This window comes from Felis catus, chromosome C1 (assembly GCF_018350175.1).
Source record: "Felis catus isolate Fca126 chromosome C1, F.catus_Fca126_mat1.0, whole genome shotgun sequence".
In the NCBI taxonomy this organism is placed as follows: domain Eukaryota; kingdom Metazoa; phylum Chordata; class Mammalia; order Carnivora; family Felidae; genus Felis; species Felis catus.
The window spans coordinates 34,041,887-34,068,278 of NC_058375.1; the positions used below are offsets into that span (position 1 = coordinate 34,041,887).

Here is a 26,392-nt window from a genome sequence, read left to right on the forward strand (position 1 = left end):
TCCAGATGTGGCTCTTGTCCTGCGTTGGATAAAGCTCTCTTTGTTTTGTTCAGGATGAGGGCCCCCGGGACACAGTAGACAGAAAAGTCAGTGACCTGGAGTTTTCGGAGGCTGAACTCCTAGGAGAAGAAGGTGTGTGGACAATGGATAGAGATGAGAAGGCTGCTTAAAGCCAGGATTCAGGGCCCTCCACTGCCAGCCTCTCCCATTAACCACACGACATGCATCCACGTCTAGGAGACACAGCCTGCTGTGTGGTCACTGAGAGTGACCCAGAGCTAGAGGTGGAGTATCGTGAGAGCCGTGAACCAGACCTGGGGCCAGCTGGGCTTGACTCTGCCTCGCTGTCAGATGCGGACACTGTGAACCCTGATGAAGACTCCTTCAGTATCCTGGGGGGTGATTCGCCTACCGGGCCTGAGGGCCTGGTACATGACCTGCCACCTCTCTTCCTGCACCTCACGTGCTCCGTGCGGCTGCGTGGGCAGCACAGCTCAGTACCTGTGTGCAGCCTGCCCACCTGCCTGGGTGAGTTTGGGGTGCCCAAGGGAAGGCCACAGGTCCCAGTACAGCCTGCCTGCCTGTCTGTCTGTGGGTGGACGTAACTCATTAGCACTGAGAACTTGAAGTCTGTGCTTGTCCCCAGGCTCCAGCAACCCCTGACTCTCCCCCTCTCCCAGGCCAGGTCCTTTCCAGTCTGGAGGGCCCCCCCATTGGAGGCCGCGTGCCCCTGAGGGACCTCAGTATTACGCTGGACGTCTTTGTGCTGACATTGCCTCTGGAAGTGGAGCTTCCCCCGACCTCGGACCCTCAGCACCACCGGTGTGGCAGCAAGTCTCGTGGGGGGATCTGGGGCCTTGTTTGGGTAGGGGCCCTTTAAAGGAATCTAGAGGTACTTGAGGGCTCTAGGACCCCTTAAAGAGTCCAAGAAAGGAGTGCTAAGGAAGCCCTAGGAGGAGAGTAGCTGCCGTGGCTGCTGATCTTTGACCTTCACTCCCACTCTATTCAGGTCCACATCTGAAAGCAGTGCTTCCTTCCCACGATCCCCGGGGCAGCCATCATCTTTAAGGTCGGATGATGGCCTGGGGCCCCCAATGCCACCCCCAGAAGAAGACAGGTACTTCCCTTTGTCCCTCTCAGAGTTCCTCATTTGCTGTCAGTTTTGTTTTCTGGAAACCAACATCTAAACCTTTCTTCCACTTAGGCACCCTGGACTGTCCAATTTGGCCACACCCCACAGACTGGCTATTGAGACCACCATGAGTGAGGTGAGGGCCTTCCCTCCCCCAGCCTAACTGACAGCCCCTCAGCACTGTAACCGATACCCTCTCCCTCATATGAGTAAGCTAAGGCGCCCCTTTATTCTGGGATCAGAGTAGGGCTGCCCTCAACCTGTGAGGCAGAGTACCTTCTAGTCTGGGAGTGAGGTGATGTGCCAGGCAGCGAGGGAGGTGCCCTTGGCCACTCCCCTGGTCTCTCTCTGACTGTAGATCCACTGGTTGCTGGAGGACGAGATGGTAGCGGCCCTCCGAAGAGGGGGCATCCCCCAGAGCCCTACCCTGCACCGTGCAGCTGCCCACATCCATAGCTCTCCTGGACGCTCCACCTGCCTTCGCCAGACCCTGCCACTGAGTTTTGTGTTTGGGCCAGAACGTTCCCTCACACAATTCAAGGAGGTATGCTACCCTCAGAACACCCCCTGGTCATCCTGGGGCCCATTCTTGCCTGGACTCCAGATACGGAAGTAGACCGGCCTCCCTCCAGAACAGCCTCCTCACCACACTGTCCCTCACCCCATGCCTGGGAAGGGTGGGAAGAGACCCGGCTCCCCTCCTTGCCACTAGGCCTGTTGAACCTTAGGCAATTCGCTGAACCTCTGTATACCTCAGCAATGGGGATGCCGGTGTCTGCTTTACCAGATGATTGTGGGGGTCTGCTGAGGAAGCGGGGGGTTGCAGGGGGAGGGCTTGAATAGGGAGGGCTGCTCCTGCCTAAACTGTGACCTTGGCTCCTGCTCCCCAGGAGTTCCGCCGCCTTCACCTCCCTGGCCACATTCTTCTTGAGGATCCTGACAGTGGCTTCTTCTTTGTGGCAGTTGGCCAACAGCCAGGAGGGTCCCAGGGGGAGCTCCCTTCAGCAGCCTGGGCTTGGCACAGCCATGAGGACAAGGCCGAAGGCGTCGAAGCGGAGGTGAGCCTTTCCTGGGATGACCTGGGAATGGAAGGGGTGGAGGTGGGTGTGTGGGGCCTGTATTCAGTCCTGACTTTCTGCCTAACCTTAGGCCCTGACAGCCAGCCCCCAAGCCCCTGGCTCCCCAGAGGGTTCTGATGGCACGCCCCTCCTCAGCCTGCCACAGGGAGGTAAGAGAAGACTTGGGCAACAAAGTCTGGGGGCTAGGACCAGGGACTTGCAGATCCCTGGCCCTGCTTCCATTTTCAGAGGGTGGTCCTAAACAGGATCACTAGACGTTCCAGGATTTTCCTTCTCTTCCCAGGGAGACAGCCTGGGCCTAGCCGGGGGCTGAGCCTTATGTCCAGTCAGGGCAGTGTGGACTCTGACCACCTAGGTAAGCCGGGGCGATGGGCAGAGGGCTCTGAGCTGATAGGAAGCAGACTCAGGGCTGTGCAGCAGAAGGACTGGGCAGGGGGCATCAGAAAGGACTAACATGGAAGGGCGCATCAAGCCTGATATGCTCGGAGGCTCAGATGAGCCAAAGGACGGGGCTGAACTTCGGCACATTTGAAACAGGTTACGATGGTGGCAGCAGTGGCTCAGACAGCGAGGGCCCCAATGAGACCCTGGGGGAGAAGCCTCCCTTCACGTTGCGGACCCCACCTGGGCAGGCACCTCCACAGCCTTCACTCTCAGGCCTCCCTGGGCCCTGCCTGCCTGACTTCTGGCTCATCGTCCGCATACTACAGGATCGTGTAGAAGTGTATGCACATGCGCGGTAAGTAGGGTCCTGCGCCTGACTCTGAGGTTAGCTGCTTTCCCCTGGTCCCACAAGACTCCTCTCCGATATCACTCAAAAGTAAAACTTGGGACTGAGGGTTTGTATTCTAAGGCTGGGGGGTCCTGACCACTTCCCACAGCCTATATATAGCAAAGCAGGTTACTCTTTGCTTTCCTAACAGAGGTAAAAAGCTTGTAGGATTTGGGCTCCTCGTCAAGCATTAAGAGCATCTACAGTTCAGAGCAGCTTCAGAAGTTGATATGGGAATAATAGGTAATATTTCACAAGTGCTTATTATGCAGCAGACAGTGTTCTAAGTGTTCTACCTGGATCAGCTCCTTTCATCTGTGAAATAGTCCTCGAAAGTATTATTCTCCTTATGGCATGGATGACAAAACTCAAGCACAGAGAAATTAAATACTTGCTTAAGGTCACAGTAAAGGGCAGAGCCAGAATTCACAGGTAGGCCTCCGGTTAAATATGGCTCTCATCACAGAGTGGAGGGGGTTTGAGAAGGGAAGACCGCCATTCTGATCAAGATTGGAGAATGGAGAAGAGGTGCACCGTGTGAAGGAAGCCTTGGGGTTGGTGTGCTGCCCACTTAAGGGCTGACAAAGCAAGCGTGGAGCCTATGCTGCCATAATTGCTACCGAGAATTCTGTTTCTCCTCTTTCCCAGCACTTGCTTCTCTTTGTCCAGTCCTACTCCCTTTTCGTGATTTCTCTTGGCCTCAGCTCTCAAGCTCCCCACCCCCACCCCAGAAGTGTGTCTGAACCATCCCTCCCCTCTAGGAGCCTGATTCGGGAGGATGGGGGACCAGGCACCGAGTGTCGCCACCTGCAGCAGCTCCTGGTGAGGCGAGTTGGGGAGATCTGCAGGGAGGTCAACCAGGTAAGGGATGGCTGGGGGCAGGGCTCTGTAGGCACGGGACACTGTTCAGATGAGGAAGGAGTTTCCAGGAACTTGACCTTCACAGGCTCTTGATCCATCTTGGCCATTTTCTTTGACACCTGGTTACCGGGGTACTGTTACTCCACGGACTCTACAAACTGGGAACGCTCCCTCACTCGTCCCAGTAACACGGGTTACTCTCCCAGGCCCTGACTATGAGCTGTCCCTTCTAGTTGCACTGTGCCAGTGTTAGGGATATAATAGTGAACAGCACAGGGAAAACTCTCTGGAGCTTGTGTCGAGTGGGGCAGAGAGGCATTGAACAACTGAATTGTATGAATTGTATCCATTACAATTGTGAAGAATTAGGAGAGCAAATGACAGTCTTGACCTTCTGAAGTGTCAGGGGAAGAGTTGATTTTTAAGCTGAGACCTGAAGGATGGGGAACACGTTCTGGCAAAGAAGAGGGATGAGTTCTAACGGGGGTTCAGAGCCCAGTGACTATGGGGCACATCTCTGACCCCCCACCCCGACCCCCACCCCAGTGATTACTGATGCTCTGCTGACCACTGACCCCCAGTAATAACAGGCATCAGCTCTGGCCTTTGATCATCCCTGACCACCACCACCAATTTATGAGAAATATTTCAGTTCCCTCATACCTTGCTCCTTCTCCCAGCGACTGCTTCTGCAGGACCTCCATGACAGTCACGTGTGTAACTCTCTTCTGGTGGCCGAGAGTGAAGAAGATCTATGGCGCAGCGAGACCCCCTTCCACTCCCGTCAGCGGGCACCACTGCCCAGCGATGGTGAGACCCCACCCAGGAGCCTCCCTCACGGGCTGCTGCCCTCTCTGTATCCATTCTTGGGTGAAAAGACAAGGGCGGAGGCACCGTGACCTGGTCACCAGTGCCAGGAGAGCAGGGAGGATAGGACAGAAAAGGATTGCTGAGTTGGGCTCTTGAAGAGTTCCTCTGTGTTGTCAGTGAAAGTAGTTTCAGCAGGGAGGTGGGACTAGGAACCAGAGAAACAGAAGCGAAGATAATTATACAGCCGGAGCAGAGAATAGCTACTCATTCAAGTGGTGGAGACTAGAGGAAGATGGGAGGCAACGGAGGAACTTGAGAGTGAGGTAGAGACTCGCACATTTATGTTCCACAGGGAAAGAGCCAGTAGAGAAGGAAAGGTTGAAGAATACAGGAGAAAAGGGACTGTGGAAGGGGCACCGGCTGTGACCTGTCTTCCTGAGGGCGTGCCTCTGCCTGGCCCCACCTTCTTTTCCAAAATGACCGTCTCTCCCCTTTGGGTAACAGACAGGGCCGAAGAATGGAGTGAGGGAGTGTGGACTTATAGGCCAAGTCACAGGGGGGAGAAGGGCAGAGGGGAGGAGCCTAAGGCCCAGTAGGAGGATGTGTCTTCCAGTTGGCTGTCCCTCCAGACAGGCAGTACGAGATCCCTTTGGGATTCCTCAGATTTCTGGTCATGGTTGGGAAACATGGTAATTCTCGAGATGCTAATTGAAGTCTTGACACTTCTGCGGTCTTCTCTTACTCCTGATGACCTCTCACCCCAGCTCAGAGGGGAAAGCCACATCATGGCATTCCTTTGCAGTTCTCCCTTCTGGTTTAAAAGTAAAATCAGACCGCTTCTTAATTTTAACATTCTCCACAAGTCTGTGGGCAAATGTCCCTAACAGTCCTGGACATTGCAACTCTCTGCACATCCTGAGATGTGCTCCATATCAAAGCAGAAGTCCCCTAATTAGCGGACTTCCCAGGGAGTTGATGGCATCTTCTACAAATTGAGCATGAGCCAGGACAGCCAAGTACTTTTGCTTCAAAATGACTTCTAGCAGCCTGAGATGTAAGACCAGTTGGAGCCCAGAGATGGCTGCTCCTCGTTATAGTCTCTCCGTGTGGTTTTGCCGAAGGTCTTAGCAACCAGCATTCCATTTCAAACTCTGCAGCCCCCTGTGTGGCCTGTACACCGCTCACACCGGCAGCAGCTTCTCTGAGAAACCAAATCGCCACCTTGGCCCTACTGGGAGGTTCCGCATCAACCTGGGGACCTGGCAGGGGTCCGACGAGGCACTGGACCGTGTGCTTGGGCTCTTGCATTGTGTCCTACCGCCCTAGGGGTTCCCTGGGATAGCTGTCCTCCAGAGCATTTTCCCTGACTCTGCTGTGAGCGTGTGTCAGCACTCACATCCTCTCCGTTCTAACGGGGTTCTTGTTGCCACTCCCTGTGAGCACACAGATGGATTATAACATGTTCTAGTATAACACAGTCAGAGTGTCTTGGCATTATCTTTGGGATTTTCCCGTGCTCTGCCTTACCTGACGCCTCTTCTTAGCTCCTTCTCCACACCTCCCGAGACCCTCTGTGCTGTCACCTGGCTTCCCAAGAGCATGGTCCTGCCTTGTTGCCCAGAATGACCGTCTTGCCCCTGCGGGCTAATAGACAGGGCCAAGGAGTCCTGGGGAGTGAGGACAAGTAGGCAGTTCATTAGTGTGAAGTAGCAAGGGCAGAGGGCCGTGTCCCGCTTCTGATCCAGTGTCTCCCTTCTCCCCAGATTACACTGCTGACGAGAGTTGTACACCCCGAGGGTACCTAGCAGCCACCATGCAGTTTGTCCCTGGCCATTTCTCCTGTGACGTTGTGTGGAAAACCGTGATTCGAGTCCATTCGCGCCTGAAAATGGGGCCCAGCATGGGGGTCTCTCGGGGTGTGTGATGGGCATGAGAGGGCAGGTGGAGTGGGAGGGAATGTGGAGAGGGGAGCGTCCTGAGCCCCTGTTACTCACACAGCCATCCAGGCCCTGCGCTCTGTGCTCAATGCCTTCTCTGTGGTGAACCGGAAGAATATGTTTGTCTATCAGGAACGAGCAACGAAGGCTGTGTACTACCTGAGGTATGTGGGTCCTGGGAAGACAGGGCAAAGCATGGATCAAGGACGGAGGCAGAGGAGGTATGTCCAAAGACTCTGCCTCTCTTTTCCAGACTCCTGGAGACGTCCTGCAGTGAGCGGCCTTGGGAAGGTGATGCCCTGCCCCCCTCCCTAGCTCTGTCCCGAAGCCAGGAGCCCATCTACTCTGAGGAAGCCTCGGCATGTATCACCCCCATATCCTGGTGCCCTGTGCTCCCCCATACTCTACCCCCTGGAGCCGGGCCCTGATCAAGTTTCCCTGCAGGGTCCTCGTTCTCCCCTGGACATGGCTTCTAGCCGCGGTTCAGATGCTGCTCGTCCCGTGGGCCAGGTGGACAGGCATATCCAGCTGCTCGTGCATGGCGTAGGACAGGCAGGTACGCACTGTGAGGAGGGGGCAGGAGTGTAACCAGATGAGGTTCCGGAATTCTCCAAGACTTCCTTTGGTACCTTCCCACTCTAGCTCATGCCGTGCTCTGGGTTTCCCTCATGCCAGAGCTGGGTGGGACAGACAGACTCCGGTGATGTTTAGAGAGTAGGCCCTGTAGCTGAATGAAATGCAGCTTGGGGAAGAGAAACCGTTAAAGGTGATATCAGGTATCTAGCTAGCCTGGGTGACTATGTGTAGATGGTGTTCTATTGATAGGTCTGGGGCGAAGGTGATGGGTTCGGTTTGGGATATGTTGAGCATGGGGTATCCAGTAGGTGACTGGGTGTTCCAGCTGATATTTATAGCTGGTTTCACGTGTACCAGGTCTTGGGCTAAGACTGTTACATATGAGGTAGATGTTATTATTTCTCCCATCTTATGAATGAGGACACTGAGGCTTTGAGAGGTGAGACTCACTTGTCCACAGTTACACAGTAAACTAGAACTTGGCAGCGCTAGAAACTAGTGCTGGCTGCCTCCAGTGTGTGGGGGAATGTTCAAGGCTGGGGTTTAAGGGCCGTACTGGGGGTTGCTGGATCCTCGGTCAATGTCTCCACCTTACCATGGCTGTGTCAAGGTCCCGAGATTACAGATGAGCTAGTACGGGTTCTGCGTCGGCGCCTGGACGAGGCCACGCTGGATGTCATCACAGTCATGCTGGTTCGGAACTGCAAGCTGACACCGGCTGACGTGGAGGTCAGCTCCCTCCCAGCCTGCAACATCCCTCCAAGGCTCGGGTATAGGGACCATCTCCGCTGTACCCTCTCCGTGCAGCTCTGACTCCCCTTCCCACTCTGCAGTTCATCCAGCCCCCCGGAAGTCTCCCCTCAGAAGTGCTGCATCTGGCCCTGCCTGCCTCCTGCAGGCCCTGGCTTCCTGCCCTGGCCTGGTACCTGCGGCAGAACTTGCTCATCTTCCTGCACTCTCCCAAGTACACGGACAGCAACAGCCGGAACCACTTCCAGGTGAGGTTTCAGTCCCTTCCGTGCACAGATGCCCCCACTCACCCCCTTGCCGTTGTAACCGTTTTCTACAGGTGTCACGTGCTTACCTTTGCCCGTGGACCTGTATACACCCATGCCTCCCCCACCCCCTGCACCTTTATTGTCTTCCTGTGCTCCCGGGTGTGCCTGTCTGCCATCCCCCACTGTGGACACCACCCCCTGATGGCTTCTGTCCATCCGCTTAGTCTTAGTGCTCTGTGCTTGTCTCCCCAGCACCCGCTCCCACCGCAGGGCGGCCTCCCCGACTTGGACATCTACTTGTATAACAAGCCTGGTGGACAGGGCACCGGGGGCAAAGGTACGAGGCAGGCCTGTGCCACTGCTGACTGTGGGAAAGCCTTTCTTGTCTTGTGGCTGACAGGGCCTTTTCCAGCCTTGCAGCTCAGGGCAATCCAGAGGGGGCGACAGGATGTCTGGAGGTCTCAGACCTGAGCCTTCCTGTGGATTTCTACCCAGGGGTTGCCTGCATCACTCTAGCCTTCGTGGATGAAGGGGGGAACCCCATCTCACTGGCATCATGGCCCCCCTCCTCTCCGGGGCCCCTAGACCCACTGCAAGAGGAGGAATTTGAGCAGCTGACCCAGGTCACCCGCTGCCCGATCGTGCCAGACGGTTCTTCAGGTGGGGCAGCTTGGTCAGAGGAGGGGGTGTATAGTTAATGCTCTGGGAACAAGAGGCACCACCAGGTCACCTCCATTCTTTCCTTCAGCTCAGAATGGGGCCCCACGGCTTCGACTGGATGTGTGGGAGAAGGGGAACATCAGTATCGTACAGCTAGAGGAGAAGCTCCGAGGAGCAGCTCGCCAGGCCCTGGCTGATGGCATTATGGAGCTGCGGCTGCTGCCAGCCTCGCTGTGTACAGAGGACACATCTCCAGGTACGTGGGGTCCAGAGAACACCCCAGGCCCTGGGAAGACAGTGGTAGCTGGTGAGATTGCAAAGATGGGGGTCCAGGAAGGCATCACAGAGGCTCCTTCCAAAATACAGATTCACGGTTGTCCTTTATCTTCCCTGCATCAGCAAGGTGACACGCCAGCAAAATGCACACATGCAGTTGGTCACCCACTTAGAGAGGGATATCTGCTCACAAACGTGTGGCTATCAGTTGCACATACTGTCATTCACTAACAGGTAGAGTAAGGGACAAGTCACTCTCATACCTGTCTTGGGGCTAGGTTGTTGGAAATAGGGATTGACCGTCAGTGACAGGCTTCTGTAATGTCTGATGTCCGCAGGAAGTCTCAGGAGCGGGTCGTTGGAAACCAAGAGCCCTGCGGGCCGAGCTAGCACCTTTCCCCCTGGCCCTGGCCCTGGCCCTGGGGAGCCTGTGACTCCCCCCAGCAAGGCTGGCCGGCGTAGCTTCTGGGATATGCTGGTAATGGGAGGATGGGAAGAAGTGGTGAAGTTGGCATCTACCTTCTTGCCTGCTTCCTAGCCCCCCTACCTTCCCCTGCAGACCTCGCCCAAGATCACCTGTCATATAAACGATCCTGTCGTTAGGGGTTTGCAGAATGTGGCAGGTTCTCTGTGACGTAGAGAGCCTCAGCTTATCAAGTGCCTTCGCTTCCCTTTTTCTTACGGGGCCCTCACAGCAGCCTGCAGGATAAGTAGGGCTTTTCCCAACGTGGGTGCCGAAGCTCAGGAAAGCTGAGTAGTCTGCCCAAAGCTCCTTAGTGAGCCTGCAGCAACGCCAGGGCCTGCACCAAGCCCTCCAGGCTCTTGTTACTTTTCCACGATGCCCCCATCCTTCATGCCATCCCCCTTCCCGACGGCTCTTCCTCATTCACTGCCTTGCCCCCAGAGTAAAACAGAATGTGGGGACTTGGGTTCCCCCAAAACAACGGATGACATTGTCCTGGATCGGCCAGAAGACACCCGGGGCCGGAGGCGTCACAAAACTGAAAGTGTTCGGACTCCGGGTGGAACTGAGCGGGCACCGGGCCCAGATTCTGGAGCCCAGAGACAAAGGTGTGTGTGTGTTGTGGTGTCCTGTTGTGTCATGGGAGGGTGTGAAGTCACAGGTGAGTATCAAGTTTGTGTAAACACACTCGTGTGACATATGGATGTGAGGGTCTCACTCCTACTGTGTCTTCAGACGCCGGGCCACACAGCTAGAAGAGGGCGAGGTGGGGACCCTGCAGCCTGTGTTTGCTCGTGTGACTCAGCGCTGGATGGAGTTTATGGTTCAGATCGGTGAGACCCTAGGCCCCCCTCCCCTGTACTCAACCCCATGGCCTGGTCCCCATCCTGCAGCCCCATCATGACTTCTCTGCGCTGGTTCCAGGTTGTGCCTCAGTGTCCAGAAGCTCCACCCACATGGTGTCCCGATTCCTCCTTCCATCTGTCCTTTCTGAGTTCACTGCTCTTGTTACCTCCATGGCTGGAGACACCAGCGTCCGTGTCTTTGAGCAGCATTTGTGAGTTTGGGGTCTCATGGAGGCTGAGCTAGGGCAGGTGGGGGCTAGGCCTGGGAGGTGGTGGCCAGAGAATAGGGCCACGGGTGGTCTGCTTTCTGTCCCTCCCTCTAGGGGTTCAGAGCCTGAGATCTTCAGTCCTTGCTCCCTTGGACAACTGGGCCCAACCCCACGCCCAGCAGCTGAGAGACATCTGCTGCTTCTGGGCAGGAACTTCTTGCAGTGGAGAAGACCAACCCAGCAGGGTGAGGGCATGGCCTAGTGGGGGTGAGTTCAGATAGCTGTGGGGGCAGGGTGGGCTCAAGGGGATCTGCCTCCAGACCCCTATCGAGCCGCTCCCCCCTCTAGCCGCCAAGGCCATGCAGCGCTTCGAGCCAGGAGGTGATGGGAGCTCCGGGCGAAGTGCTCCCCGGCAGAGGTTCCTGCTGTTGGAGGTCGTGGACAAGAAGGTAGATGTGGGGCCAGCGGTTGGGTCTGAGAAGGGGTTCGGTGATCTCCCTGACCCTGACCCCTGACTTCCAGCTGCAGCTGCTGACCTACAACTGGGCTCCAGACCTGGGAGCGGCATTGGGCCGAGCGCTGGTTCGCCTCGTGCAGTGGCAGAACTCACGTGCCCATCTCATCTTCTGCCTCCTCAGCCAGAAGCTTGGGCTCTTCCATCATTACGGCCAGTTGGACTTCCCGGTGCGGGATGAAAAGGTGCCCGTTGCTTGGGCCCCCTCCTCTAGTTCTGGTTCCTGAGGGATTAGTTCAAGGAAGTGCCAGTCCGAGAGCAGGGGAGAGGGGACAGACTGAGGGCAGAGGTAGTGGGGAGGGTGAGTCTGAGAAAGGAGGCCATGGGGTGGGTGAGAGGATCTGAGGGCAAAGGCCATGAACCCATTGTGACACTCTGTCTCTCTCAGGAGCCAAACCCATTTCTGCTGCCAACCATGGAAGCAGAGACCCTCATCCGGAGTGCAAGCCCCCCTCTGAGCCGTGAACAGGGCCGGCTGAGTGCATCCTCTCGGGGTGGGGGCCCCCTTCCCCTGGACACATTCCCCTTCGATGAGGCCTTGCGGGATATCACAGCTGCCCGCCCCAGCTCCTCACTCGGTCCTGTGCCCAGACCCCCTGATCCCGTCACCTACCATGGACAACAGTTCCTGGAGATCAAGATGGCCGAGCGCAGAGGTGAGGGCACTGGGCCGGGCAGAATGTGGGAGAGAGAGGGCTGACAGCTCCCGGGCCGTTACCAATGCCTGCAACCCCCAGAGCTGGAGCGCCAGATGAAGATGGAGAACCTGTTCGTGACCTGGCAGCAGCGTTCTGCCCCTGCCAGCATGCCCATCAGTGTGAGTGGCCCGAGCCCGTGCCCTCCGTGAGCATCCTGTGACCCTCTCCTGGCCACCGTTCTGGTATTCACTGCCCCATGTCCCCAGGCTGCGGAGCTGGAGACCCTGAAGCAGTCGTCCCGCCTGGTGCATTACTGTGCGACAGCCCTGCTCTTCGACCCGGCTGCCTGGCTGCACGGGCCCCCAGAGACCTCTGGGCCCCCCGAGGGCCAGGTGAGGCTGGGGACTCCTGGGCTTCTCCCACGGGACCTCCGTTTACCTGCAGTGCCCTCCACTCCTCCCCCACTGTGGTGTGTTTGACGGCGGCTAGAGCCTCCCTTAATCTCCACTCCCACAGCGGCGCCATCGCCCCGAGTCAGGCTCCGGGAGCCGCGAGGCCCCCGCAGGCTGCGAGCCCTCAGATGTGCCTCCGCCAGGTGCCCGTGAGGAGCCTTGGCTGAAGGAGCTGAGCTTGGCTTTCCTGCAGCAGTACGTGCAGTATCTGCAGAGCATGGGCTTTGTGCTGGTGCCGCTGCGGCCCCCCTCACCCACCCGCAGGTGAGCCCGTCTCTTCCTTCCCCACCCCACCCCCCCGCTCCCCTCCGCCATGGGCCAGGCCCCACACACCCTTGCTCTCTTCACACGGGTCCCATTGGAACAACTGGGTTCTCGTGCACGTTCATCCCACTGGGCTGAACACATGCATGAGGATCTTGGACGCTTTCGTGCGGGCCTCCCGCACGTCGTCTAAACCTCGCGGCCACGTATGTACGTGGAGCCGTGTACATCCTCACAGGGTTCATGCCCGCTTACGTCTTTTTACTTACGTGCCGGTGTACAACCACACATGTGAAGCTCCCAGGCTTCTGAATCTGGGGCTTACTGATTCCTGGCCAGATCCTGCATGGGCCTCTCCTGGTATTTCACATGCTTCGTGGCCCAGGAAGCCCTTCGTGGCCCCAGGAAGCTAGCGGTCTCTCTCAACAGGGAACCCTGTGTCTGGCCTGCTTGTGGGCAGTTGTGACAGGCCTGAGTCTTGGCAAGTAGGCAGCTCTTCTGTCATCACCTTTCCTCTCCCCAGAGCCCATGAAACAGCCACAGCCACCTTCCCTGTTCTGTGTCAAATCTCAAATCCCCGTTTCCGTGGCCCCTGCTTTATGTTCGTCTCAACATCTGGGCCTCCAGAGTCTGCGTTCCCAGCCCCTTCCCAGTGGCCATGGGAACGTATCTCTTCACATGGCACGGTTACGTTCGGGTCTCCACGTTTGTGAGTTTATCAAGGTGTTCTCTCCCTCCTCTCTGTTTTTAAGCTGGTAAGTTGTATTTCCTTCCTCAAGACACCACTTGGCCCAGAAAGCCAATCCCAACTCCTTAGCATTTCTGAAACCAGCGTTCCAGCTGCCAGGCCTCCCTGGCTCTTCCAGGCATTGGGAGGAGAGGACAGGCCTGCGCCTCTGGAACCTCACCCCTCTTGTTTCTGGGTGACAGGGACTGAGCAGGAGCTCTGCTTGCTGTCTAGACAGGTCCCCCTAAAGGAGTGTCTCTGAGAGACTTTAGTGTCCATACTTCCCATTCAGTGAAGCTCTTCCCGAAACTGGATTCCTTTTTTTTTTTTTTTTTTTTTTTTTTTAGTTTTTTAATTTTTTTAATTTTTTTTAATGTTTATTCATTTTTGCGAGAGAGAGAGAACGTGAGCGGGGGAGGAGCAGAGAGAGAGGGAGACACAGAATCCGAAGCAGGCTCCAGGCTCTGAGCTGTCAGCATAGAGCCCGACACGGGGCTCGGACTCACAAACCATGAGATCGTGACCTGAGCCGAAGTCGGATGCTTAACCGACTGAGCCACCCAGGCGCCCCTGGATTCCTTTTTAAAACAAAAGACACTGGGTTGAAAACTACATTTCTAGAGCAAAATTTATTGTCAGGCCTTCCTTTCTCATCAGTCTTTAACCATTTCCCGTCGCTGCCTAAGTCTTGTCCCAATTTCCTTGAGGATTAAATGAGACGCTGCTTTTCCCCAGAGGCTTTGACACTCCCCACCCCAGACTGCCAGCAAGAACTCTGGCAGTTTATAGCTCCTGAAGTGATGAGTGTGTCCCACTGGTCCCTGCTACTTCCCTTCTTCACAGTACCTTCCCTGCTTCTCTGCCCCCCTTGCCTCTGAGTTGAGCAGACCTATGGGACACTGAAGCTGCCGTTTCTTAGTCAAAAAAAAAAAAGCCTTTCCCTCTCAGCAAAAGTGCCTAACTACGGCCTCAAGCATGTGCTTGAATTTTCCTCCTGAAATCTTAGATGTGCATCAGCCTCTCCGTCCCCCTGCTCCCACTGCCCCCAGTACGCACACTCCATCTCTCATCACGGTGTCTCCCCACAGTCCCAGCAGCCTCTCTCGCACCCTCACCTGACCCTCCTTCTCTCACTGGTAGAGCGAGGCCTGCTGTCCCCCTCCCCATGGAGTACTCCTCTGGCTTCCCCTGACCACAGCAGCTGCTGTGGAGAGAATCCTGCCCCACGCTCTAGACCTGAACTCTGGTCTCGGCCACTTACCTGACACAGGAGCCCAGGCAGCTCCATCCCCTCTCTGGCCCTGTTTCCACCCCTGCTCGCCCATGAAATGGATTCTAGGTGTGCAGGCCATACCGCCTTACCCACTGGCCTGCCTCATCCTCTTGTTCTGTTTCCTACAGCACCAGCCGGCTGCGGGCCATGGCTGTCCTTGGAACAGAGGGGCGTGGCTCCTTCTCCTGCCCTAAAACCAAGACTGACGGGAGCCCCAAGGTAATGCATCATTGTGTACCTTCACTGACAGTGAAACCCATGAGGCCCCAGACCCAAGCTAGCATCCCTGATCCTCCCCCGCTGGTTCGAGGCTGGTGAATCTCCAGCCCCTGCCCCTGAACCCCAGTTTTTCTCCTTTCTTTAGAGCACTGGCTCTCCAGTCACCACCTACCACCTACAGAGGGCACTGCCCGGGGGCATCATCCTCATGGAGCTGGCTTTTCAGGTGAGCAGGAGGAGCACTGAGTAGGGAGAGCCAGATCCATCTGTCTCTTGCTCTCCTGACCTCATCTTCACCCTCTCTCCAGGGCTGTTACTTCTGTGTCAAACAGTTCGCCCTAGAATGTTCCCGAATCCCCATGGGGCAAGCTGTCAACTCTCAGGTATGTGGTAGGAACAGAGGGAATAGGGGGTCTCGGGCATACTCAGCGCATCCCCAGTGTGCTGTGGCCAGTAAGAGGAACACAGATAGTCTGGCCCAGTGGTGATCTGTTGCTGTGGGCTGGCCAAGTCAGTGGTCATTCTGGTGCCATGACTGGGTCATCCACCCATCAGTGTCACTGTGTCGATGGCCCGGAGCTGTTATTCAACCATAGCACTGGAGGCAGAAGGCAGTCCAGCACCGTGGCTGGTCTGGCACTGACAGGAGCCTGGCACTGTGGTTAAGCCATAACCAGAGATGGTCAGCTAGCACATTTGAACATGGTGGGTAACCTGACACATGGGTAGGCCAGTGCCAAGGGCAGTCCTGGCCTAATCTAGAGCTGGAGACAGCCAGACTTTGTCAGTGTCATCACTAACACTTAGAATGAGGACCAGAGTTCCCAGCCACACAGCATACCCCTGGCCCTTAGTTGTTATTTACATCCCTGTCGGCCTCAGGGCAGAGCCCTATACCGGTGAGGGCCGCACAACTCAGGAGTGCTCAGAATGAGTCAAAGGATTGAGTGAGGTCAGGGACCTAAAGCCCTCTGTACTTGAGTTAGTTAGTTCAGCTCCTTCAGGTCATCAGGCATGTCATGTGAGGGCCTGTACCTTCTCTGTGCCTCTCATCTAGTTTGAGATCAAGGTCTGACTGGGCCTAGTCAGACTCCTCATATCTGGAATGCTCACGTCCAGCCCATAGATGGTTGCCTTTGACTTGAGTGTAGATCCCTAGTCCACTCATCACAAGATAAGGTGACCTAGAAAAGCGTGGGGACTTTACGTGCGGGAACCTACCTGGGCCAGAGCGCTATGAAGGGAGCTCTGGACGAGCAGGTACGCTGTCCGTGTGGTGCTGTACTGGCAGGGAAGACCCACCTCCATGACTCTCTCGAGCTTCTTGAAGTCCTTGTGGCTTCTCTGCCCCTGATTTCCATCCAGTTTGGCTCGCTTTGCCCCTACTTGTGTAATCTCTGACCCTACTTAGATTTGTAAATTGTTTTATTGTTGCTGTTGTTTATTAAGTGTGGAGTATGTGCTCAGCGGAGAGTTTTCCTCCTGCTGCACACTTGAGGAAACCGATGTGCATGGATGTTAAGTAATTGCCTGGGCACATGCCAGTTGGTGGCAGTACTGGGGTTGGAATCTAGGTCTGTGGGACGTGAGCCCTAAGGTAACACATCATCGTGTGCCTTCCTAACAGTGAAATCAGTGATGTCCCAGACACCAGTGTCCCCGAGCCTTCCTTTCTTCCTCTTTCCCTCCTCCGTGAGCATCCTGTGACATTTCTTTGGCCGCCTCTCTGGTGCTCATGATAATCATAGTCCTTGGTTATTTCAGTTTATCACAAGCTCTCTAGCTTTACAAAGACCTTTACGTTATATTCATGTACATGAGGAAACTAAGGCTGAGAGACCATGACTCAGCCAAGATGACACAGCTCCCCTGGCCCCTAGGCTGTCACTTCTTTGACAGCCAGTTATTTCCTTTCCTAGTAACTCCTGTGCCCAGTGCTTCTGATGGAATGGTCGTGTAGATTCTGCCATCCCAGCACCGCAGATCCAGCCGCTAACACTCTCAGTGATGGTGATTTCCACCAAGAGAAGCACCAGCTCTGTGTCTCTGCCTTCCTTCCTTCCTCCGTTCGTGGTTCATTCATTCGCAGATCAATTAGAGGAGGCCTACCCTGGCCTAGCCTTCGCAGGATATCCCAGATGAAGCTTTACGATTGAGTAGGAGTTAGCCACATTTGGGGAGCAGGGAGAGCAGCATTCCAGGCAGAGAGAACAAGCAGTTACAAAAGTGTGAAGAGAATGTATGATGTACTGGGAAGAGCGGTGCTTTGATGGAAGGTAAAGCTGGAGAGATGGGAGGGGCCGGGAAAGACTTTCTAATAGTAAATTACACACCTGGCCTACCCGGATCACCCTGTTTAAAACTGCAGCTGCTTTACTAGATTTTCCACAACCCCACCTTCTAGCGTACTGCCTCCTCATTTATTCTGCCTAACAGTTATCATCTTACCTACCCACTTACTAGAACGGGAGCTCTTGAAGGTAGGGTTTGCTTGTTTCCCGCTGTATCCCCAGCACCCGGAACAGTACCTAGTAAGACACTGAACAAGTATTTTTTGCGTCAGTGAATCTGCCTCAGACTTTATTGGAATCTGGGATAGAGTGAAAAGGCCCATCTATCAAAATGGTCGTGGTTTCACGTCAACAGAGTCACGATACTGTATGAAACAGGGGACGTAATGAGGAGGGCTCCCCATAGAAGTTACTCCGGCAGACGGGGTTCCCCCAGGCCCACAGCAACAGGGTGAATCTTGAACTTCCTCTTCCCATGGAAGAGGGAGAGAAATGGGAATGTGCTGGTCCGTGTGCCGTATCCTGACCCAGTCCCCTGCCGCCACCTCCCCAGCTGTCCATGCTGTTCACTGAGGAATGTGACAAGGTGCGGGACCTGATGCACGTGCACTCATTCAGCTACGACTTCCACCTGCGCCTGGTGCACCAACACGTCCTGGGCGCCCACCTAGTGCTGCGACATGGCTACCACCTCACCACCTTCCTGCGACACTTCCTGGCCCACCACCCTGACGGGCCCCACTTTGGTCGTAATCACATTTACCAAGGTCTGTGCCCAAGGGCAAGCCAGTGAACCAGAAATAGACCACAGGGTGTCTCCAAGCCAGGGCCGATGGGACCACTTCCTGGGGCCAGACCTAGTCTCTGCACCTCCTGTCCTGTATTGTTAATCGCCTCAGGTCACTTGGACCCTGTCCCCATGTGTCTGGTTTGTGTCTTTATCTTAAGTTCTTCACGTTGTTTCACATCAAAGTTTAGATCCTGTGTCATGTGTACCCTGCCCTCTGTCTCTCCCGAGCCACTTTTGTCCCATCGCGATGTTCCACAGGAGCTCCCCAGAAAAACAGAGCCAGGCCACTTGTCGATCAGAGCCTTAGGGACTTCTAACCTCCTGCCCCACCCATGCAGTGTGTCTGTCCCAGGCTCAGCCTCTCCTGTAACTTGCCCCTCAGGGACCCTGGAGCTTTCCACACCACTCATTGCTGCCCACCAGCTGTATAACTACGTGGCCGACCATGCCAGCTCCTACCACATGAAGCCATTGCGGATGGCGCGGCCAGGAGGCCCAGAACATAATGAATATGCCCTGGTATCAGCGTGGCACAGGTAGAGTGGCAAGGGGGCACCAGCATGTGATCTGGTGAAGCTGAGGGCGAGGCCATCCTGGCAGTAGGGAGACAGAGTCTCGAGCAGCAGGGAGGGGGTTGGCTTCATTAGAACCTCAGTGTTGGCATCTCACCCACCCTCACTGTACAGCTCTGGCTCCTACCTGGACTCTGAGGGACTTCGTCACCAGGATGACTTTGATGTGTCTCTGCTTGTGTGTCACTGTGCTGCACCCTTTGAAGAGCAAGGAGAAGCTGAGCGGCACGTTCTGCGGTCAGCAGATCCCCCACCTTGACTGTGCTCGGTTGTCCAGCTCCCCTGTGCCCTTGCTCTGAGCGTCTCCTGTTGCGATCACCACATTCCTACCCCTCCCGCCCCCCAGGCTGCAGTTCTTCGTGGTGCTCACCAGCCAACGAGAGCTCTTCCCCAGGCTCACTGCCGACATGCGCCGGTTCCGGAAGCCACCCAGACTGCCCCCTGAGCCGGAAACTCCCGGGAGCTCAGCTGGTAGCCCCGGGGAGGCCTCAGGGCTTGGCCTGGCCTCTGGACCAGCTCCCCTGTTCCCCCCATTGGCTACGGAGGTGGGCGTGGCACGGGCACGGCTGGCTCAGCTGGTCCGGCTGGCCGGAGGGCACTGCCGCCGGGACACCCTCTGGAAGCGCCTCTTTTTGCTGGAGCCTCCAGGGCCTGACCGGCTACGGCTAGGGGGGCGCCTGGCCCTGGCTGAGCTGGAGGAGCTACTGGAAGCAGTCCATGCCAAATCCATCGGGGACATTGACCCCCAGCTGGTAAGCAGCTGTGGATTCTAGAAGGGGCTGGTTTGGATACTAGGAATCCTACCAGCAGCCAGGGTAGAGGGTGCAGAGGTCTCAGGTGGCTCTGGGACAGCAGATCCAGCCCCATGGACCTTCCCCTAGGACTGCTTCCTGTCTATGACAGTCTCCTGGTACCAGAGCCTGATCAAGGTTCTCCTAAGCCGTTTTCCTCAGAGCTGTCGCCATTTCCAGAGCCCAGACTTGGGAACTCAGTACCTGGTAAGTCTCCCTGATCCTCCCCTGAAAGGGGAGACACAGCGGAAGTCCTCATCAGAGAGATGACAGGTGTCCCCCTGAAGGAGCCCCAGCCTGCCTGAACAAGGTCTGCTCTGGAAAGAGGCCTAGATGAAATGGGACTACCCGGATCCATGTAAAACCCTTCGAGCACTTGACCCTCAACATGGGATTCGTGAGAACAGCCTAGAGCTCTGTCCTCAAAAGCTCACAAAAACACAAACCTTTGGCTAAAGATACCGAGGGCCAAGCTCTGGAACTTCATCAGTGGTTGGTCTTAGGGGCAGGAATCCCAGAAAGGACCTCTGGAGCTTTAAAGCCCCGTTACCCAAAGTGTGGTCCTCAGGCCGGCAGTGGCAGTGGCACCTGGGAGCTTGCCAGAATGCAAACTCTCAGGCCCCACCCCAGACTCAGAACGTGCCTCCTAGCCCGATACCCAGGGGCGTGTGAGAGACTGAAAGCACTGCCTGGGCCAGGTAGAAAAGGGTTCACGAGAGCATGGGGATTAAGAGACTGAAGAGGTGGGCCTGACAAAAGCAGTGGTTCTGGGGAGGAGACGTGCAGAAGAGGGCTTCAAAAGTAGGAGTTGGTCTGTAGAGAGGGGTCCTGCAACCCTGCTTGTGGAGAAGGGTAGTTTCAGGGTGGGAAGGGGCATCTTTGGATGTGGATGTGAGTTGGTCTAGCTGCAGTGTGCAGGGGGTGTGAGCAGATGGGGTGCTTCTGTGGGTGGTGGGAGCGTTGAAGCAGGAGCAGCCTTGGGGGACGGGTGACAAGTGGAGTCTGAAGTCGTGAGGCCCTCCCAGGACCATATTCTAGAAGGTATATGGATGCCAGGAACTGGAGCCCAGGAGGGAGACCTGGGCAGCATCTACATGAACTGAAGCGTGGGAGTAGAAGGAATCATGTGGAAGGGATTGCAGAGCTGAGCATAGGGCAGACAGAAGTAAGTCCCAGGGGAGGTCAAAGAGATACGAGACTCAGGACAGGAGGCAAGGAGGGGTCGTGTCAAATGTAGAGAACTCTCCTTCATTGATACACTTCGGCTTTGTGCACGGCCTCTCGGTAGATGACCTCTGAAACAGACTTCCGGTCAGGCTGACTGGGAGTCAGTGAGGAGGAGGACTGAGGTTCAGTTTAGAGACAAGGTCCTGGGTGACTGTGGAATGCAGGTGGGCGCAGGTTCGGTGATGGACGCAGGCCTTCCTCAAATGGGTCCCACTTCCAGAATGCCCTCGAGGAAGAGGGATGCTGCCTCAGGTGAAACAGACCTCACTCCCCACCTCACTTTGTCTTTCACTGCAGGTTGTGCTGAATCAGAAGTTCACAGACTGTTTTGTGCTGGTGTTTCTGGATTCCCACTTGGGAAAGACGGTGAGCACAGGGGGGAGGGGCTTTGCGTCAGCCCAGTGGGAGGCTCTGCCCGGAGCCTGCTGAGGCTGGGGAGCCCTGCCCCCGGTACCCACTCTGCCCTCCACTCACCATGGCACCCCCACCATGTTCCCCACAGTCTCTGACAGTGGTTTTCCGAGAGCCCTTCCCGGTGCAGCCCCAGGACAGTGAGAGCCCTCCTGCCCAGCTGGTCTCCACCTACCACCACCTAGAGTCCGTCATCAACACAGCTTGCTTCACTCTCTGGACCCGCCTCCTGTGAGGCCCAGACCAGTGAATGTCATCCTTACTCAAACCATGGATCTGTGAGACTGTCCACTTGAAGCAGGACTGACCAGCCCTTCTGGGCCCAGACACTGACGGACACCGAAGGCTTTGTGACTAGATCTCAGGGGCCTGAGTCGCAGCCTAGCAGTAGGAGCTGCCCCGCTGAGCACCTGCCAGGGTAACCGGCCCAGGGCTCCAGAGGGTCAGGTCAGTTCCCTGAGGTGCCCATCTCCTCTCGGGCCCCTGGACCCTCCCCAGAAAGGGACTCCACCTGCCTGCTGCCCTGGTGGAGTCCCAGGAATTCACACCAGGTGCCAAGCACTCACCCCTGAGAGCTCCTCTGCCTGAATGCTGCCTCCCAAGTCTTTGATTGCTTTCAGCCTCCCTGCATTTTGAGCCCTCTGGTCTTCATTTCCCATGGAACATCATCGCCGAACATTGTTGTTGAGATAATGACAACTTGGTTCCCATCCCAGCTCTGCTTCTGAAGCCCCTGTGACCACAGGCAAGCCCCATTGCTCTCGGACCCGTGGTTTCTGGTGTGTTAATGAAGAGGTGGGCTCGAAAACCCCCATCTCCACAGCGACACTGGCACAACGGACTGGAGGACTTGAGTGTGAGCTGTACGTCCCTTCTCAACAGGAGGGAAGTAACCCAGGGAGACAGCAGTTTAGACACCGTGTGTCCTCCCCCCAACCCAATAACACACAGAGGAAAACGTTCAGCAGGTGGTCTTTTAATTCAGGAGATTTGGGATGCCTGGTGCACTGTCCCACAGAGGCAGGTGGGTGCTGGGCAGGACCTCACTGGCCAGCCTGTGGGCGGCCCCGCCTATCCCAGTAGGAACGAAGCCAGTTCAGGCCCTCTGCTGTGTCTCCTGAGGAGAGAGGGAGGCCGTGGCATCTCGACCCGTGGGGAGAAAAACAGCCATGTCTGCTACCTATCCCTCAGAGCTCCGTCCCCCAGCCCTAGGCCTGGAGCCCCAGCACCCCCTCACCTTGAGGCTGGTACTCGCAGCCCACAAAGCCCTTGTAGCCTTCATCCTCCAGCAGTTGGAATAGATAGGGGAAGTTCAGCTCTCCAGGGCTGTCAGGTTCCCCCCGGCCCGGGACCTGTGCCACCTGCACGTGCCCTGGAGACAGATGTGGGCAGATGTGGGGCCCACGCTCCAGCTGGGGCCAGAGGGACAGATGCGAGGGTCTGAAGGGGTGGGAGGATAGAGGGAGTAACACAGCAGACGACAAGGAGCCAAGAGACCTCTCTCACCAACAAGGGGTAGGAACTCCCGGATGTTTCCTGTCAGGTTGCCATCCATGATCTGCCAGTGGAATATGTCCTGCGTAGAGATTATTACAGTCAGAGGCCCTGCAGGGCCCTTTCCCTCACCCCGTTCTTCCCAGATGTGGAGAACACGGGCCTTCTGTGAAGCACTCCCTTTCTTCCACTCACCATCTGTAACTGGAGGTTGGGTCTTCCGACCTTCTGTAAGATGGCTGCCGCTAGGAGAGAAAGCAGGGAGGGGGCCATGAGACACAAGGAGAGCACAAGGATCACACGGGACTGGAGGGGGCACAGGGCTGCAGTCCTACCCTGCTGGGGCGTGTCCAGGAAGTACTGAGGGTCAGTGCTGCGGGTATTGATGGGCTCCAGCAGTCCCACGAGGCTCTCCTAGCATCATGGTGGACCCGTGTCCCATCAGTCAGTCACTGAAGCCCCTCCCCGTTCCCTGTGAGCTGGGCTAGTGCCTGGCCTTGTGCCTCATCTGTTCTGCCCACCGTGTGCCCCCTCTGCACACATGGGCATTCGTGTAAGTATCGTGTGTCCGTTTGTTCTTGGTCTCACCTGAGCCAAAACCCCAGCCGCGTGCCTCAGGTTCTCCAGAAAAACTGTCTCCATTTCACTCCTGACTGCTGCTCGGTCAGCACCCAGGGGTACTCGGCCAGCCATCAGGTGAATCCTGGGGGGAGACAGCACTGGTGGGGGCTGGGGAGTCCGTCCTGGAAGCAGGGCCCTCCTTTGGCTCCCTGTGGGCATCTCCTCCAGCTGCCTTCCCCCCAATCTCCCCTGCTGGTGATCTATCACCTGACACTGATGCCCTCCGGCACCCTCACACTCCATGGTCAGCCTGAGGCCGTGCCCTTCCCCAGATACCTTCTGAGAGACACCCCATCTTCCTGCTTCAGAGACCTCTCACTCGGCTCTCCCTGTCCATCTCCTTTCCAGTGGTCCTCTCCTCAGGCTGTAAACATGTGTCAGCCTCCCTTTCTAGAAATTATTTTGACCCTTTCCCATGAGTATTCCATGCTGCTTGTCTCCACTTCCTGCATCTGCTCCTTAGATTCTTCCCATCTGCCTTCTGCCCCCACCACTCGCCAGTAATGACCCGTCTCCAGTTCCACTTCAGCCCATTTGCACTCGGTGGGATGTGTTTATTTGATCAACCCCATGGTGTGCCTTCTACCTCCTCCTGTTACCACCTGATCTTTCTCGGCCACACTCAACTCCAAAAGGTCACATTTCCAACCTTAGGAATTCTGCTGAGCAAACGAAGCCTTCCCTGGTCTCTCTCCGCTGCATCCTCGCCTCCAGTGCTCCTTCCATCAAGACCCTGTTCAACATCACTACCTGTAAGAAGCTTCCTCTGATCCCAGACAGGTGCCTACTCTGCTCCCACAGCTGCCATGAACTGACCCTTCCTCAACTGGATCTCTGTATGTTTACCTGGCTACCTCCCTGGTCATACAGCCCCCAGCACAGGATCCCAAGATGAAAGAGTAGCAAACAGGAGAACCGCACACGACAGATAAAATCCAAAGGCAACTGACAAAGGACCAGGACTGAAGGAGTGGAAAGGCCAGTGCGCTCGGACTCCGAGCTCTCTGACCTGGCGTCCTGTTCTCCCAGACCCCAAACGTGGGGCAGGGTCTGGGAGGAGACGGGCAAGAAGGGGAGGGGGTGGAGGAGAAGAGCGTAGGATACCTGGGACAGCCCAGAGCCTTGGCGTACAGCACCGCCTGCTCCAGCCCCTCTCGGAAGGCCGCTTGCCTCCCGGGAACGGCCCCCAGCCCCATCTCCCCTTTCTCTCGGTCCCCTGAGGAGAGAACGGGCGTCAGCTGCGGCTAGCGTTCCCGGCGCTCTCCGTCCCCCCCGACCGCCGCCCCGGTTCGGCCCCGCGGCGCACCGGGGGGCGTGTTGATCAGCACCAGCCGCAGGCCCGCTTCCCGCGCCGCGCGCGCCAGCGCCTCGGGCGACTCCGAGTACGGCCAGGCGACCTCGGCGGCCTCGAAGCCCGAGCTGCCCGCCGCCCGGAGCCGCGCGGGGAGGCCGGGGAGCTCGGGGAACAGCCACGACACGTTGGCCGAGAAGCGGAGCGGAGCCATAGCGGTCAGGGGACACGCTCGCGGGGCAGAGTCCGGGGCCGGAAGCCGGAAGCGGGCGGGGCGGGCGCGTGTCGGGAGGCCGACCGAGCGGGGGCGCGCTGGCGCCGCGAGCCGAGCCACCAGCCCTCCTCGCCTGCCTTTTCAGGTTAGAAAAGCAGCGAGAGGGGAAAGTACGCGGATAGTCCAGAAAAGTGACGTTTTTCGAGACCGGAGAAGGGGAAAGGCGGGGAGAGGCGAGAGGGCCGAGCGGAAGGAGCTGGGTCCGGGCGTGGGCGGGACAGCCCCCCAACTGCGCGGGGCAGGCGGGGCCTGGGACTCCTGGGCCGAGAGCCGGCGGAGAGGGGCGAGAGAGCCCAGTTAAATTCGAGAAACGTGAGCTTTAGCAAAGACTTAGTATTTTCCCTCATTATAAACACTGTATCTGTTCTTTACGCAGTGTTTGAGGGCTACGAGACCAAATCGGGGGCATTTAAATCACCAGTCATCGCACCGCTACCCATTAACTCTCCCTTACAGATTAAAAAATAAGTGCAGGTTTTTTTCTTAGAGACTTCTGATCATACTGTACATACAGTTTTATGGTCTGCTTTTTAATTTAATATGATTTTGTGAGCATTTCCCCGTGTTCTTCAATATCCTTAAAAGTCCTTGCATTTGCTGCTCATTGTCGCATACCCAGGCAGCCCAGAATTTATCCTTTATTGATGGTCATTAGGGCTTTTCAATATTTGTGTGTGCGTATGCTGTAAAAGTACTTTAAAGCACCTCTTGGTTCCATCTCTGAATCTTTTTCTTAGGTTCCTTTGAAATGTCCATTACAGTATTTGCCGGCCCAAAGTCCTATAGGAAAACTGGCCCCACCAGTGGTCTCTGCACTGAGGGGCTATGGACGGGCAGTTCCCCCTTATCCCTAGCTGATTGGGCCACAGGAGGACATCTGATCCAAGTGCAGCCAAGGCTTCCGCTGGTCTAAGACCCCTTACTTGCCTGGTTTGGGAAGATGATCTGGCCAATCAGATTCTCTTCTTCAAGGTTCGTAGGAGAAAGTCAACTAAGAGGTGGTCTTGCCGGAAGATGATTGTGGCTGTAGAAACAAAATAAGCAGGAGTCAGGTGGAAAGCTAGCTCAGAGATGGGGGTAAGCAAGCACTAGAGCACTATGGGTAGAGGTAGCAACTTGAGAACCTCTGTGTAGAGTTCCCCAGGCTAGCCAACCCCACAGCTGCGGGGGGACTGTGCACTTCCCAAGCTGCGATGTTGACTCTTAGCTGGGCTCTTGTATTTGTAGCCTCTTCATGTTTTTTGTTTGTTTGTTTTTTTAATTTTTTTTTTCAACGTTTATTTATTTTTGGGACAGAGAGAGACAGAGCATGAACGGGGCAGGGGCAGAGAGAGAGGGAGACACAGAATCGGAAACAGGCTCCAGGCTCTGAGCCATCAGCCCAGAGCCTGACGCGGGGCTCGAACTCACGGACCGCGAGATCGTGACCTGGCTGAAGTCGGACGCTTAACCGACTGCGCCACCCAGGCGCCCCACCTCTTCATGTTTCTTGAGACAATTTGAATGCGTTTATTTCATCCTCAGTAACCCAAATGATTGGGCAGGTTCACATGGTCAGCAAATAGGTGATTAAGGTCTCAATACTCTGCTAAAGTGCTTTTAAAAACTGTAAGTTTAGGGGCTCCTGGATGGCTCAGTCGGTTAAGCGCCCGACTGGATTTCTGCTCAGGTCCTGATCTCACGGTTCATGGGTTCAAGCCCCATGTTGGGTTCTGCGCTGACAGTGTGGAACCTGCTTGGGATTCTCTTTCCCACCCTCTCCGCACTTCCCTCCCTCCTTAAAATAAATAAGTTAAAATATATATATATATATATATATATATATATATATATATATATATATAGTAAGTTATATTCCAACAATACATGAGTGGAAGTCACCTTGGTCTGTTTTCTGTGCTAGCTTTGAGAGAAGGAAGCTCCAA

General features: G+C 56.1%; 2 protein-coding genes across 7 annotated transcripts in view; one reads left to right on the plus strand and one right to left on the minus strand.

The window, feature by feature from the left end:
• SZT2 (SZT2 subunit of KICSTOR complex) overlaps positions 1-21,751 on the plus strand; it is a 51,174-nt gene extending 29,423 nt beyond the window's left edge. The window contains exons 31-72 of one of the 4 annotated variants that reach the window (XM_003989977.5): positions 54-132; positions 238-528; positions 681-822; positions 1,010-1,117; positions 1,205-1,268; positions 1,491-1,676; positions 2,023-2,190; positions 2,282-2,360; positions 2,495-2,566; positions 2,749-2,950; positions 3,745-3,844; positions 4,525-4,654; positions 6,418-6,570; positions 6,653-6,755; positions 6,845-6,950; positions 7,036-7,147; positions 7,778-7,896; positions 8,001-8,165; positions 8,418-8,502; positions 8,661-8,825; positions 8,914-9,081; positions 9,440-9,579; positions 10,006-10,172; positions 10,300-10,397; positions 10,489-10,621; positions 10,733-10,863; positions 10,967-11,067; positions 11,141-11,317; positions 11,521-11,788; positions 11,870-11,949; positions 12,037-12,162; positions 12,287-12,486; positions 14,615-14,705; positions 14,851-14,931; positions 15,014-15,088; positions 17,550-17,763; positions 18,169-18,322; positions 18,473-18,595; positions 18,705-19,110; positions 19,240-19,356; positions 20,674-20,742; positions 20,879-21,751. In XM_003989977.5, coding sequence (XP_003990026.2) covers positions 54-132; positions 238-528; positions 681-822; positions 1,010-1,117; positions 1,205-1,268; positions 1,491-1,676; positions 2,023-2,190; positions 2,282-2,360; positions 2,495-2,566; positions 2,749-2,950; positions 3,745-3,844; positions 4,525-4,654; positions 6,418-6,570; positions 6,653-6,755; positions 6,845-6,950; positions 7,036-7,147; positions 7,778-7,896; positions 8,001-8,165; positions 8,418-8,502; positions 8,661-8,825; positions 8,914-9,081; positions 9,440-9,579; positions 10,006-10,172; positions 10,300-10,397; positions 10,489-10,621; positions 10,733-10,863; positions 10,967-11,067; positions 11,141-11,317; positions 11,521-11,788; positions 11,870-11,949; positions 12,037-12,162; positions 12,287-12,486; positions 14,615-14,705; positions 14,851-14,931; positions 15,014-15,088; positions 17,550-17,763; positions 18,169-18,322; positions 18,473-18,595; positions 18,705-19,110; positions 19,240-19,356; positions 20,674-20,742; positions 20,879-21,022 — 5,892 coding nt within the window. In that variant the 3' untranslated portion in view covers positions 21,023-21,751. Of the gene's footprint in view, positions 1-53; positions 133-237; positions 529-680; positions 823-1,009; positions 1,118-1,204; positions 1,269-1,490; positions 1,677-2,022; positions 2,191-2,281; positions 2,361-2,494; positions 2,567-2,748; positions 2,951-3,744; positions 3,845-4,524; positions 4,655-6,417; positions 6,571-6,652; positions 6,756-6,844; positions 6,951-7,035; positions 7,148-7,777; positions 7,897-8,000; positions 8,166-8,417; positions 8,503-8,660; positions 8,826-8,913; positions 9,082-9,439; positions 9,580-10,005; positions 10,173-10,299; positions 10,398-10,488; positions 10,622-10,732; positions 10,864-10,966; positions 11,068-11,140; positions 11,318-11,520; positions 11,789-11,869; positions 11,950-12,036; positions 12,163-12,286; positions 12,487-14,614; positions 14,706-14,850; positions 14,932-15,013; positions 15,089-16,624; positions 16,982-17,549; positions 17,764-18,168; positions 18,323-18,472; positions 18,596-18,704; positions 19,111-19,239; positions 19,357-20,673; positions 20,743-20,878 lie in introns of those variants that run through there. The other 3 variants (XM_045035657.1, XM_019836838.3, XR_006584223.1) reach the window with 3 other exon arrangements.
• HYI (hydroxypyruvate isomerase (putative)) lies at positions 21,744-24,605 on the minus strand. Of its 3 annotated transcripts, none has more exons than XM_045035670.1 (9): positions 24,209-24,605; positions 24,007-24,118; positions 23,552-23,635; positions 22,870-22,984; positions 22,617-22,695; positions 22,477-22,526; positions 22,294-22,363; positions 22,025-22,159; positions 21,744-21,930 (listed from the first exon to the last, which is right to left on the minus strand). In XM_045035670.1, the coding sequence occupies exons 1-9, from the start codon at positions 24,405-24,407 to the stop codon at positions 21,884-21,886; spliced, it is 891 nt and encodes a 296-aa protein (XP_044891605.1). In that variant the 5' UTR covers positions 24,408-24,605; the 3' UTR covers positions 21,744-21,883. The 3 variants fall into 3 exon arrangements, with proteins under 3 accessions (XP_044891605.1, XP_044891604.1, XP_003990028.4); XM_045035669.1 differs by having other exon boundaries at positions 21,744-21,904; positions 24,209-24,475; XM_003989979.5 differs by lacking the exon at positions 23,552-23,635 and having other exon boundaries at positions 21,744-21,904; positions 24,209-24,473.
• Between the last annotated feature and the right edge of the window lie 1,787 nt (positions 24,606-26,392).